This window comes from Harpia harpyja, chromosome 4 (assembly GCF_026419915.1).
Source record: "Harpia harpyja isolate bHarHar1 chromosome 4, bHarHar1 primary haplotype, whole genome shotgun sequence".
NCBI lineage: Eukaryota > Metazoa > Chordata > Aves > Accipitriformes > Accipitridae > Harpia > Harpia harpyja.
This window is the reverse complement of record NC_068943.1, coordinates 82,299,866-82,313,922: the sequence shown is the minus strand read 5'-3', so window position 1 is coordinate 82,313,922 and position 14,057 is coordinate 82,299,866. Positions and strand designations below refer to the sequence as shown.

Sequence of the window (14,057 nt, the reverse complement as noted above, 5' to 3'; positions counted from 1 at the left end):
AAAGCTCTTCCAGAATCCCATGACTCTGATGGCTAGAAGCTTTTTTTCTAGTTTCCAGCCTAAAAATTTATTGTATATCAGCTTAGTCTTACTCATTTCTCAGAAACACGTACAGTTCTTTACTTGCAAACATGGAGGGAAAGTGGGCTTTAAAGCTGCAGTTTTATTAAGGATGTAAACTAGTGCATAAGTTTTATGCAGGTCCAAAATACACCCTGTATTTTTAAACATTAAAGAAACCTAACCAAATACACTAAGTGATACACCCAGTCAGTGGAAGGCAGGAAGCTCAGTTACAACTGCCTGCTGCCTTCACCCAATAGGAGAGCATCTAAGATGACATTTCTTCCTTTTATGCAATAAACAGCAACAGAATACCTTCTATCCCAGGAGGATGTGCCAGTCCCGGTCCCACTAGATGGCACTAACTTACTCTATGTAGCTTTCCTTAAACATTTAATTGGAGAGAGCTAAAAATCTTAGGTGAATCATACAAATTGTATCACAGCTTTCCCAATATATTCCCTTTAAGACAATGACCTACCAATGCCAGTGCGGAGCATGACGGACGGAGACTTGGGGGGGTAGGGAGGGAATTTGAAGCACCAACCTGGGAGGGAATGTAGTATCTGAGATTAATATTGCAACCAAGATTTGCTGCAACATAGTAGAGTCATGCTAATTCATATCAATGGTTGGCTGACCTATTGCAAATTAGCAAGTATGCAAGTAAATAAATATATATTGTTTGAAATAAGTGTAATGCACTTTAACAGTTTACTGACTAGTACAAAGTAAAACACTATACTGCATAACAAAATGTAAAAATAAAACTCAGTAACAGAACAGCTTTGTTCAAAGCAAAGCCTCCAAGAAATGAGGCATTTGCTTCAGAAACAAAAATGAGTTTTCAATATTCACCCATACAGAGAAAGGGCGTGTACCTTCTGCTCCAAACGTATTGAAAACGTAATTAAGACTTGCTTTCCTGTATCTCTTAAAGGTTATTCCTTTAAAAGGAATAGTTCCTAACATTCTTTGTGAGCACTGAATATGTTGGCACTGTTTTAAAGCAAGAACAGCATCTAAACTTCTAAGTCTTAGCTATTCTAGAAAGTTGTTTGGCTTTACCTAGACTGGTACAGCTAAAGATGCTAAAGTGACATACATGGGGAGAAGAGGCAAGAAACAGATGAAAAAGTACATAAAAAGTTGTAATGTTGTATGAAACAAGTCTTTCAAGATCATAAATACATTACATACCATAAACTTTTATGCTAGTAAAAGTCTTAAAATTAAAAAAAAAAGCTTAAGAGTGGGTGAAAAGATCAAAAAAACCCCCACACTCTTACTTCAGTAACCGAAATTGTTACCCCTTAACAACTTCAAGTGTTAAGTCTTCCTCACTACACTACCTTACAGCTGAACATTTTACTTACTCAACGCTCCCTTCCAAGACTTAACCTTGTTTGAGTCCTGGCTGAAGTACAGATCAGAGAGAAAAGTATGAACTCAAACTAAACCCTTTTTCAAGTTCTGATTTGCTTTTAATTTTTCTAAGAAATACAGCATGTACAAAGTTTCTTCTCAAAATAATTCTAAGAGGCTTCTGAAAATTATCTAGCAATGATATGCTGTTTTACCATCTACCTTGATGTTGTCCAAAACTCAGTATCTTCCTCAAAAGTAAACTCCTTATCACTGACCTAGTTTCAGATGAGTTCTGCCACCATTTCATTGCTCAGAGAAACTATCAATTTAACACTACCAACAACATCTGGAGAACTAACAGCTTAATGCTAGTATATCAAGCAACCACACAATGATTTAAGTGCCTTACTCAAGAAAGGCAGCTACTGAACAGTTACGAAGTTGTACATGAGGACAAAGATGGGATTTTACTAGCAGGTTGTGGATCACAGATACAGGAGAGCTTACCTTCAAATACTTTTTGTGTGTGTGTTCTATGCGACCGAGTACACAATTTTAGCACACTGCACCCACAAAGAACTGAACAAATTCCCGAGCATATTAAGTCTGGTTACATGCTGTATCAAACACAGTAAACTTGAAACTGGATCTAACAAGTGGCCAAATTCAGTTCTCAAATGCATTCTTGGAGAAAGGAAGAGACAGATGAGATTCCCACTTCCAAAGACAAAGTTGTCACAGTTTTTTTTGGGGCGTACATGCTGCCTTAAGATGGAGCAACTCCCAGGAACTTAATTGGAACCCAAAATCTTCTGTATAGTAAAACATCTGCTCATAGAGATCCCATTTTCATTCCTCTTAAACACACTGCAAGCAAATTAGTGGTCAAAACACAACTATTGATACAAAACTGCTAGCAAAGCAAAATTATCAATGTAGAAATTAAAAAACCAAAGTGCAGCGCAGGATGGATAAGCAGTCATGCCTGTTACCAAAGGTACTTACACTCACCTTAGCAACCCCGACTCCAGTGAACCTGGCCTCCAGTAGTTCCTGCCTTCGTGGGTCCAGGCTATGCAATTCTTCCATCATTTCTGCTGCTATGGGAGAAGAACACTCAGATTATGCAATGCAAGGAAAGGAAAGGAGAGAGATTTAATATTCTGTGCCACTGACAAGACTCAAAAGTCCCTGTTCTGCAGCATAACCATGCAGAAAGCATTTTCTTGCAAGAGAAATGCAAGATTACCATGCAATAATAACATGACTCTGCCACCATATTGCTGTATTTAAACCATAACCCTGCTGGAGAGTCTCCTTTTCTATCTGTTGTACCAGCCATTTCAAGATCTCTAAATCCAAGAAACCAATTATGCCACATTCTCCCACTGGATGCTTTATTAAAAGGAAAACATGGGACTAGAGTGTTATGACTAAAAGCTTCAGAGCTTTTCATCTGTGCTGCATGACTAGGAGAAAAAAAAAAAGCAACATTCTTTACCCCATAATTTATTTTTGGCCAATCCTGGAAATACTAGATCTCCCCGAACTCCAGATTTCACTGACAACAGCTTTGGTTCTTCCAAGCACAGAAAGGGATTATAAGAAGAAAATAACGCTCGTTTAAACCTTTTACTGTATGGAGTAAAGCATCAGATACCTCTAGCATAACAGCTGCTTCTATATACTGGATGTACCTGGGGTATCTCTTGGCAATCCAACACAACGGATGCCATTATTTGAAGGGTTAAAAAAAAAAAAAAACAACATAGTTGTGTAAACAGGTAAAAAATCAGGAGATATACAATTCGAATACTGAACTGCGAAAAAATGGGACAAATTTCAATGTTCATTATAACTGTGAATCACATCTTCCCAACTGCACCAATCAAGTTCATTTCCAGAAATGTCTGTTCCAGTTTCATTTTCTGGACTAAGGTAGAAAAAAAAGAGACAGAAGATAAAGATTTGCTGTATAAAGAGCATATGCGATGAGGAAAGTTCTTGAAGGGCAGCAAGTGCCCTCTAGAATAGGCAGTATACAATTGTTCCTTTTATTAACTGTCCATTTTGTCCCTGCCATTTCCTCCAAACGCTGCAGATCCAAGTTACAGGGGGCAAAGTGAATCCATCCGGGGGCATTTACAACTGCTCTCCCAAATCACTAACAAGCCTCAAAAACTAATGGGGTACTAAATGCGGCTATAAGAGAGCCCTATTTCTACTATAGGCTTTAAAACCCCAACAAAGCTATCAGCCTAGTTTTCAAAACAGGAAATCTGTGCACCGAGGAAAATGACAGACAAGCCATGAACGCAAAGATGTTAAAGTACTCCCAGGTCTTTCCCCCATTACGGGGCACAGGGCGACCATCCGGGAGGGGATCGCATCCCCACCCCGGGATGCCAGTCTGGGGACGGGACTGCCACAAGTTCCCGAGCCTTTTGCCCCCCACCACCCCACCGCAGGGCCGAGCTCCCTCCCGCGGCCTGGGACTGCCCTGGACACCCCCCCCCCCCCCCCAATCCCTCCCAGCAGGGGATGGCATTCCCTCCCTGCCCTCCCCGACTCCTTTCCGGGGTGATTTTCAGCACCTCTCTCCCACCCTCCCTCCCCACTCGGGAAACAGAGGCACGCGTTTGAAAATAAGCCGGTGAGTGAGCAGCCTTGCCCCGCTGCCAGCTGCTGCACCGCCTCGGCCTGCCTCCTCCTCCTCCTCCCCGGCACCCCAGGCAGCACCGCCTCAACTCCCAGGCCGGGGATTCACAGGCCGTGCCCACCCCTTCACCTCCCCCGCCGGCCCGCAGCCTCCGCGCTCCCCCGGGCCGGGCCGACCCCCACACACACACCCCCGCCCCGCTCTTACCCCCCCCCCACCCCCCTAACCCGGGTCGGGCCGCGCTGCGAGCCCGCGGGGCCTGCGCTGCACCGTGCCCCGGCGAGGCGGGCACCCGCGGCCCAGGCCTCGCTCCCGCCGCCTCGGGGCACAGGCCTCGGGCCCTTCCGCCGTGACCCCGGCCCGGCCCCGCCGCAGCCAGCGGTCGGGCAGCGTCTAACAGCCTCCGCCCCCCGCCTCCACCGCGGCCCGGAGTCGCTGCCCGGCTTACCCCCCCCCCCCCCCCCAACCTCAACCCCAACCCCGGCCCCGCCGCCCCCAGGGCGGCCTCGGGCGGGCCCGGCGCCGGGGAGGGAGGCGAAGGGGGTCCCCGCGCTTCCCCCGCCGCCCCCGGGCTCTCTCACCTGGCGCTGCTACCGCTGCTGCTCCTGCCGCCGCCCCGCCGTTCCTCTCCCCTCCTGCCCGGGCCGAGCGCTCCCCGGGCACCGCTCGGATCCCGCCGCCGCCGGGGGCAGGAGCAGGAGGAGGAGGAGGAGGAGGAGGAGGAGGAGGAGGGAGGGAGGGAACCTGCGGCGGCGGCGGCGGCGGCAGCGGCGGCACGGGCGGGAGGGGGAGGCCAGGGGCGGCTCCGCGGCCTCTCGTGAGCCAGGCGCCGCCGCCGCTGCTGCGGGCACCCGGGCTCCACGCGGGGGAGAAGGGCGGAGGGGAGGGAGGGAGCGGGGGGGGGGGGGGGGAGGAAGGTGGGGGGGCTCGCCCCTCGCCGGCTGCGGGGCGGGGAAGGTAGACGGGGCGGGTGTGGAGGGAGCGAGAAGGGATGGCTAGGCCGCGGATCCTCGGCCTCGCGTAAGAAACCTAGCGCGGGCCGGGGTGCGCGCAGGCCGGCGGCAGCCGCAAGGCCTCGCCGGCAGGACAAAGGCCCGAGGGAGGGCTCGGCGGGCGGCGGCGCCCGGGCAGGTGGGGGAGAGCGAGTTGGGGGGGGGGGGGGACGGGACCCACGGGGCTGCGGGGACCCCTTCGCCTCCCGTGGGGAGGGGGGCGCGGCGGGGCGCGGGCAGGTGCCGGGGCCGGTGCTCGCCCCCTCCCCGCGGCGCTGGGCCCGGCCCGGCCCGGATCGATTGGTGCACACACACTAGTGAAAGCGCGCGGCGTCTCGCGAGATTTGCACGGCGGCGGAGAGGGCGGGGGGGGAGGGGCGCGGAGGGCAGGTCAGCGCGGGGAGGGGGGGGTGGTGGTGGGGGAGGTCAGCAGGGGCGGGGCCTAGGGAGGGGGCGGGGCCTGCTGTGAGGGGCCATGGGAGGGGCCCGGGGTGGGGGGGGGCAGCAGGTACAAGGGGGGGTCAGTAGGCCCTGGGGGTCAGGGCAGGCTTGGGGGGGGGGGGGGGGCAGAGGGTCAGGATGGACCATGATGTCAGGATGCCTGGGGGGGGGGGGGGGGCGGCAGCAGGTATAAGGTGGGGTCAGATGCAGCCTTGGGGTGTGGACAGATGTGGGGGGCAGGGCAGGGGGGGGGGCTGTAAGCACAAGGGGGGGGGCAGGGCAGGCCTGGGGGCATTTCCCTCTCAGGGGAGCTGAGGTTGACTTGCCCCCCCCCCCCCCCCCCCCCCCCAGGTTGCCCATGCACCCCTCCCCGGTTCTTCACCCCCTCTCCAGTCTCCATCTTCCACAGCCAGGACTGACCCGGCTCCCAAAACCACCCTCAGCCCCCCCCAAAGGAGGGTGCACCCCAGCACCCCGTCACACCATCCCGGCCCACCCCCTCACCCCGGGGACCCCTGCAAAACCCCCCAGGAACGGGTCCGGCCCTGCTCGCCCCCTCATTCGGGGCTGATCAAAGATGGATAGCGCCTGTGAAATGCAACCCTGGGCCCCCCAGCAGCTCCCCGTTAGCCGTTGTCCACCTTCGCCTTTCTGAGGCTGGGCTGCCGCGACAGGAAAAAAAGCCCCCCTCCCCCCAAAAATATAAAATAATAAAAATAAGGGCTCAGCCTGGCTGCAAACGAGCGATTACATGGCAGTTTATTCGCCTTTCTCGCAGGCGGTGGGGGCAGAATGCAAAATGCTGCTGCCGGGCGTTGCAACCCGCTCGGCTTGAAGGCTGAATCAGCTTTCTGAAAAGCAAACAAGCAAGGGAGAGGGGGGAAGAAAAAAAAAAAAAGAAAAAAAAAGAGGTTTGTTGGGAAAGGAAGTGGCCAGGCCTGTCCAAGGGGAGGCAGGCGCGGATTAGCGATGGGAGCGGAGGTTCCCAGAGCTCTATAAAGGATTCGCCTTCCAAAACGCCGGGGCAGGGAAAGCCGAGGGACGTCCGTCACCTCCGTTTTACTGCACGTCCGACATCGAGCAATTTATGACCGAACTGGAACCTACCAGTCTGGCAAAAGCGATGATGTGGAGAAGAGCTGGCGGAGCATCACGGAAAAACCGCTCTTGCAAGGCGGCGGGGAGGGGGAAGTTGTATTATTTTAAAATTGTTAATTTATCATACTTCGAGCCCAGCGTTATTTGTTAACTTGGTGTTGCAAATGGCTTTCGAAGCGCCTGCCTGTTCCTGCAAGCTGTGTTTCCTGTGCTTTAATCTGTTTTTCAGTAGAAGAGCCACTCCAGTTTCAGCTCCCACTCCGTGAGTCACATTTTCAGCACGACCAGCAGCAGGAATTTATAAAATAAATAAATAAATAAATAGCGTTTGGTGTCTGTGTTGCGTTGTTGGTTTTTTTTTTTTTTTTAAATTTCTAGAGTAAATATTCCATCAGCTGGTAAACTAATCACAGCCATTTAGGGGAGCGCTAATTAGTACCATTTGCAGTTAACATTGTTCAGGGAGGTATAAATTTCATGTGTGCATTTCTGTTGATTTTGGGTGGAGGGAGGAGAAGATCCGGGAGCTGTTACACCCAATAAAGGGACCGACTTCCAGTACCCCTTGGCTCTTCTGGACCCCCGCCACTGCCTCTAGAAATGCCTCCAACTTTAAAGGGAGCAGTTCACCCTCTCAGAGCGCCGGACAGGAATCGGATGCTGTAACACTGAATCTATGGCGCTGTCCCCCCGTCTTTGTGTTTTAGGGGTGATGGGGGTCACTTTGATCTAATTTCTCCTGTGCTTTTTGGAGGGAGCTTGCTGAAGCTCTTCCTCCTCTTCCACGCAGTGCTGGGGATCGCATTGCCAGAGATCACATTGCCATCAATCTTTTCTCATAGGATACCAGAAAAGACCATGGGGTTATAATTTCCTAAGAGCGTTTTGCTCGCTATCGTTTTCACCGAAGTCAGACAGATCAACGACCCTGCTCTTTCTTTCTCTGGCAGGACCAGGTGCCCAGGGAGGTAACAGCGTCCTGGAGAATTTACTGCAGACCGGAATGTTTTCTAAAAGACACCCTCCAATGCACCGCTGAGTTACAGGCTTGACACAGGACCTGTGGCTGCAGTCCTGGGCTCTGCCAGGGTCAGGCTGGAGCAGTGGGTGATGATTTCTGATACAAACCCAATAAGCTGAGGTTGCACTATCCTCCTCTTGTGACTTGTGCCTCTCCCTGCCCCATGTTCCTCTACGCTCAGCAAAATGGTTAGGGTTTCTCTTCTCACTTGTGATTTCAGGGATGGAGCACATCCCCTTCAAGCATGCCTGCCTTCAGTATGTTTTGGGGGAGCTTTGGGAAGACAGCTGTTGTGGCTCGCTGTCCAAGGGCTCCAGTGGCTCAGCTCTGCTCTTGGATTTTCAGCAAGCTGCAAGTGCTCACAAACCCCTTCCTCTTAGTCTTGGCTAGCCATACAGTCACATCCTTCCCTACTCCTCTGCTGCAAACTCAACTACTGTCCTCTCCGCCTTCATCCTCCATAGAGCAGCTCAGAGCAACGCTTTCAGCTGCAGTTTCCTTTCCAAGATGCCAAAATAGCAACTCGCACAGGACATGGCAGCTCGTCTTTCTGTGGTGCAGAGCGGGAAGGAATCAACAAGTTGCAACTGTATTCCTGGCCATAAGCAGAAATTTTGCAGTAGCCTTTAAGGGTACCGCTTGCTGTCAGTGGAGAGTCAGGTAGGTACAAGGGGATTTTAGACAAGTTTGTCAGATAGCCTCAGTAGGAAGTACTTTACTGGACAGATCTCCAAGTGCAGATAGAGCCCGTAAGTCAGTGATCTTGGAGGTTTTTCCTCCTACACTCCATCAGGACACCACTTTGAGCAGGGGTGCACCGTCCGTCCCAGCCTGGTACAACGCTTCTTACTGTGCTGTGCCAGTGCACCCTAGACTGGGTTCCCAGGAACAGCAATGGTCTCTAAGGTAAAAATATATTTATCAGTGATAAGACACAGCATACTTGGACTCTTTTTTTATAGCGTTATCTCCCACGGGAGCTAATCCCCCGAGTCTGGACTCAGCAGAGACATGGTGGACTGTTGGTTTTTCTTTTTACTTCTGCTTTCTAAATAAGAAAGGCCAACTTATTGGAATGTGCTTCTGACAAGAAAAGGTCAGTTTGTGAGTTTCTGTTTTTACAGGGAAAGGTTTTCTAATTCAAAGTGGCTGGAATATGTAAATATTTAATAATTTTGTATAGGAAAATTTTGGATTCAATTAAAAATTCTCATGTCAACTTTTAAGATTCTACTTCCAAAAGCCTATAAAGCATCAAAACTAAAACAATGCTTAAGGTTAGGAAACCAAAATTCTGTCGATCTCAACTTGATTTTTCCCCATAGTATTTCAGTTTGTAAACAGTTCCAGTATGTTTGACTTTCTGGCCCAGGGAGAGAAGAGAGTATTTGGATCTCCAAGAATTCTCATGCAGGAAAACTCCTCCTTCCAGCCCACACTTGAGTGACACTCAAAAACTATTCTGTTCTCCCCCTTTTCCATTAACTTTGTAAGAGCCCCTGAGCTCTGGTCCTTTTAGAGGAGCTGGTTTGAGAGCTGGCGACGGGATGGTTAAGAGCAACGCAGTATGTATACGGCTGACCAAATATTATCTCATTCATGGGGGCAAGCCAGCCCTCCTACACCATCATCTCTGCCAGATTCCTCCCGTACAGCATCCTCCTCTTCAGGTCTGCCATCAGCCAGTGTTAATGCTTCCTATTACATCCCCCGTGGCAGCTCTCATCTTCTTGCATTGGTCTCCTTGGATGTCAGCAATATCCTTGGCACATTGCACTTCTATCATGTTTTGAAGAACTACTCAGCTGCCGCAGCCATTTTCTTTGTCACTGAATTTGACTTGAGCAGTCTCCGAGAGCTCCCCTCCAGCCAGCGCAGCATGCTTAGCAAAAAAAGGGCAAACCCCTGCGTTCGCATCACAGCTTCACTGTTAACCCATGATCTGACCAAAATTTGGTAAGATTTTATAGATATTTTAACATAGCATGTAACAAGTTCCTTCTGTCCTGAATTTTGAAAAGACAAAATACCAGAAGTCGAGCTCCTGTTCTTTTTATTTAATGCATTTTGGTGACTTTCCTTTGCCTTGTGAAATACTCTAACTGCATTTTTCACAGCATTTCTGTACTGCCATGAGGTCTAGAAATGTATTGACATAACACATACACAAAAAAGAGAGCTGAGATTCCTCAGTGATAGCAGGACACTGGGAGCTGGGGACTTGAGAAAAGCATCAAATAGCCTGAGCCTTTAAAACGTAAAAGCTGGCATCAGTGATCTCAAATCCAAAAATTTTACAGCCATTGAGAAAAAAAAACCAAAACCAACCCACAAGAGTTCAGCACTCTGCAGGTTTCTTAAGGTTTTAGCACCGAGGGATGATCTCACCTCTAGGCATCACATCCAGAAGAGGCCAACCCTTGTCTGCAGAGCAGATTCTGTTGCACTTAACGACGCACAAGTTGCAAGTGAAGATTTTTCTGGACTTGGGGCACTCAAAACATCTCACCCTTGTGTGGATTCTCGAGCGTCTAGTAAGGGTAGGGCTCCCGGCACAGCCTTTCCCTCACTAGGAACATTAAAAGGGTCTTTCCTCATTTTCATTAGAGGGGAGAAAGTTCCTATCTCAGCTACTCAAAGATAACATGCCATCACCTGACTCCTTCCTGAGGCCATTCAGAGAGCCTCCACCCTCCCACACAATGGAGTTTATCTCAGAGGTTGTTCCTGCCCCTCCCTCTGTCTACACCTTCAGGTATCCCATTAGGGAAGCTTTGATACCCAAACCCAGTAGGAAAGCATCCAGGTCCCTCACCCTCCACACATGCAGCGAGCCAAGCACAACCTCAGTGCCCTCATCCATGAGTGCATGTCCTGCCTGCCGGAGGAGGCAGCCCGCCGCGCACGCACACCCAGACCTGCGCAACCACTACGGCCCGGCCGAGGGGAATGAAGACTCGCAGGTAGGAAAGGAACACCTCTGTGATCGCGTCCGTGTTCCTCAAAGCACACGGTACTAGCAAAATCCACTGTTTTTTCTTCTGCACACACCTGAAACAATGCGATTCTCCTTTATGTGCCAGCAAGTCCTTCCCTGTCCTCACTACCAGCTTCCTAGAATACAAGAGGGTATTATTCTCGGCAGGATTTGCCCCCCGCTTCTCTTCCTCCTGCATAAAACGGGCATAATAACACCCTACCTTACAGGGCTTTTGAAAGCCTCAATTAAACAAACTGCTCTGAGATTTGTGTAAGAGGAAAATTAAATCAACATCCTATTGTAAAGCTAGAGTTACTGCATGCATATTTCTGTAAGTATATTCAGCCTCTGTGTGAATGTAAATACATACCGACCTTCATAACAAGGCTCATCTCAGTAGGGAAGAAGTCACTTGAAGTTGAGGAAAAGCCAGATTTAGTTTTCCATGCAACCTTGATCGACCTCTTCACATCCACCCTTGGCACTGAATGTGGAAAAAAATGTGCGGCTGTGTAATTAAAGACTGTAGCGTAGTGTACCTGCCTAAGCGGTGCTCCCCAGATGAGGGGAACCCAGTACCATGCCTCGTGCTTGGTTCCATGGATGAAGAAGTAGTCTGAGGGGAGATCAGCCAATTTTCTTTCTCAATGAGGAATGCCACATCCAGTGCCCCTGGAGAAGGGTGGCAGGGTACCTCTCCACTTACAGCTGCAGAGCAGATCCCCCAGTGTTCCCCACACACGCCACAGAGGTCTGAGCCTGGCCTCTGCGACCCGGGACTGCAAACAGCAACTTCTCACTTCACACCAGTGGAAAGTAAGTTTCATAGGCCAAAGGATTGGCTGCAATCCCCCAGAACTCCCCAACCTCCAAATAACATGAAAATGCAAGAGCTACAAGGGTCCTTTGGACTACAAAACATTAAAACAACCTGAATACAGCAGTGACACTCACACTCCACCCCAAAATCAAGTTGCTGTTCACATGCTCTGTTGGCGCTTGCAGTGAAGACTCTTTGGGGTTATTCAATACCAGGGAGCACAGTTTAGAGCAGCAGGGTCCAAACCTCACCAGGATGTTCTTCCTTCCTGGAAACAGCCATGGACCAACATCTGGGAGGTCCAGGCAGGTCTTGACATGTTAGACTTGCTAGCGATCTTTGCCAACAATGCTTTCCAACCACAGCCAGTTCCCACTCATCCAACTGTGGGTCAAAGACCACATTTTCAAGAGTAAAAGCCTTCATTGGCATGACACCTCCTGTCATACCATACAGCCTTTGGGCAGGAGGTAAAAGCAGAGGCACACATGGCTCTTCTCTTGCTTCTCCCTGCCTGTGTTCCAGCCAAGTTCCCTGGTCTGGCTTGTGCTCTCCATAATGAAGGTAGCTGTATCCTATTTGGTTCACATTAGCACTCACTGTTGCCTATATAGGTAATTTCCTGCACTGTGTCCCACTTTCTTGGCAATACAAGCTCCCATTCAGCAGGGCACTTACGCACAGGAACTTAATGCCTTCAGCAAGAGCTAAGCACAAACTCCAGAGCTTTGCTGATTAAGCACAGAGCTGACAACTCCTTTCCCTCTAGAGTATCTCGCTTTGCAGAAGAGTCCTCCAAAAAATTCCTCCCTCCTCCTCGCTTTTCTAGTAATTTCTGTCTTGCCCTGAAAACATATATGACAACACTGTTAGAATCCTATGGACACTGTGCAAAAGATGTGTGCCAAGCACACACCCCTGTCAAGCTACAATAGCAACAGTGATCCTGATCATGCGTTTCTCTTCTGTACTAATTTTCTCCAATATGACACCAAACCAAAAGTGCTCTGATTGACAAATCAGATCCAGTTGACTCATCAGGAGAACAAAGAAGACTGCGTGACTCAATTTCCTTCCATCTTTACAGAGATGGAAGGATGCTCCCCAAATCCCTTGATAACTTGATCTCTGTGGCCTCATCCTCATCTGTACTCTCACTTCTAGGCTCTGAAACCTGTGCATCTTTCATTTGTGCTCGGGAAAAACAGTTAAGTTCAGTCTGGGCCTGCGATTCCTGCAGGGAATCCAGCTGGGGACCAGCTGGGGGTCATCCCAGTGCCAACGACAAAAGGAAGCTCTTCCAGCTTTAGTTACAATGCAATGCCAAAAGCCACTGGCATGCAGACGTGAAGGTTCCTTCTGCTCACACCTGTTTTATTGAAAATAATCACGTTTCATTTATCCTGGAGCTCTACAACTAACTACAGAATTAGAAATGGTGGTGACATACCCTGAGAAGGTGGAGCTAAAGCATTTGGGGGAGAAGACAATTGTGTCTGGTCTCACATGCTTCTGGTCAGAAGCATTTGATGATTACTGTTGTAACAATAAAAATCACTAAGGATGACTGCCATTTCCCACTTTCCTGTGATGTCAGGAAGATCCTGAGAAAGCTCCAATTTTCAGTGGAATTTACAATTTATTTATTTTTGAAGTGAAGGTATCAGAAATACTCCCCAGCCTCTTGTGGTCTTTTCCTCCCCTGTTCCCTTCCTGCCTCCCAGTTTCTAGCCGATTCGTGAAATCAGGATGCTGTGAGAGGAACAATGCACCTGGGGAGGCAAAGGGTTCTTTGCCATTCACTGGAGCCCTCAGCATCATGGCTGGATCGAAAGCCTTTCTGAAGGACTAGTTCTGGCTCAGCCCAAGTCACAGGCTTGATGCCATAATCCCTACACGAAAGGGTTATGCAAAGGGTCAGAATAGTTGGTGATAAAGTTCCCTTCCAGCCACAACAATCTACGAACCTCCAAGGAAATCCACCATCCTCTGGCAAGAGCCAGGACCAGACTTTCCGAAGTGTAACAATGTCTGGCTCCAGAATCGCAGGGGCAGCGCCTCTGAAGAGCTATGAAATCATCTCTTCTGCTTGGGAGGTTCAACAAGCTACGTTGGCATTGTCTGTAAGCCACAGACCGCAAGACTGGAATGCTGGGAACAAAACCAGAGCAGATATGTTCAGAATGGCTTTAAAGCTAATGTTACACTGCTAAAAAGGAAGAGGGGAAAAAAAAAAAAAGGCACTTAACCTGGCTTTTCAATATAGTAAAAGTCAATTTGGAGATTTCCTTTGAACATGCTAGAAAGCCATTGTGCAACCCAGCCTGCTCAGCAGGCCCAAGGTGGGAATGGCAGAAGCGGCTGCAAGTCAGGACCAAGGTACCTGAGCAGAGCTGTGTGGGAGGCAAGGCCTGGAGTCGCAGGAGAGCAGGAGCTTCAGAGAGAATGGGAGCTGGCGGAGATTAATGAATGAAGCTCAGACAGTATCTGTCTGTAGGAGGCCTGGCTCAATTCAAGGCCATTAACTTGTTGCTTTCTGAACACCACCAACAGGACTGGAAACAAAAGCATGTCTGCCCAGCATGGTTCATGTTGAGTGATTGCTTAAATACCCC

At 49.6% G+C, this 14,057-nt stretch overlaps 2 protein-coding genes across 11 annotated transcripts in view; both read right to left on the bottom strand.

The window, feature by feature from the left end:
* TLK2 (tousled like kinase 2) overlaps positions 1-5,245 on the bottom strand; it is a 44,356-nt gene extending 39,111 nt beyond the window's left edge. For 2 of the 7 annotated variants that reach the window (XM_052785075.1, XM_052785082.1), the window contains exons 1-2: positions 2,443-2,531; positions 545-610 (exon numbers count right to left, since the gene is read on the bottom strand). In XM_052785075.1, coding sequence (XP_052641035.1) covers positions 545-610; positions 2,443-2,523 — 147 coding nt within the window. In that variant the 5' untranslated portion in view covers positions 2,524-2,531. Of the gene's footprint in view, positions 1-544; positions 611-2,442; positions 2,532-4,317; positions 4,335-4,671 lie in introns of those variants that run through there. The other 5 variants (XM_052785076.1, XM_052785077.1, XM_052785078.1 and 2 more) reach the window with 5 other exon arrangements.
* A 4,435-nt stretch (positions 5,246-9,680) lies between these two features.
* Positions 9,681-14,057, bottom strand: part of METTL2A (methyltransferase 2A, methylcytidine) — a 19,609-nt gene continuing 15,232 nt past the window's right edge. The window contains exons 10-11 of one of the 4 annotated variants that reach the window (XR_008234825.1): positions 10,997-13,593; positions 9,681-10,756 (exon numbers count right to left, since the gene is read on the bottom strand). The gene's annotated coding sequence lies outside the window, so the exon portion shown is untranslated. Of the gene's footprint in view, positions 13,594-14,057 lie in introns of all 4 variants that reach the window. The other 3 variants (XR_008234823.1, XR_008234822.1, XR_008234824.1) reach the window with 3 other exon arrangements.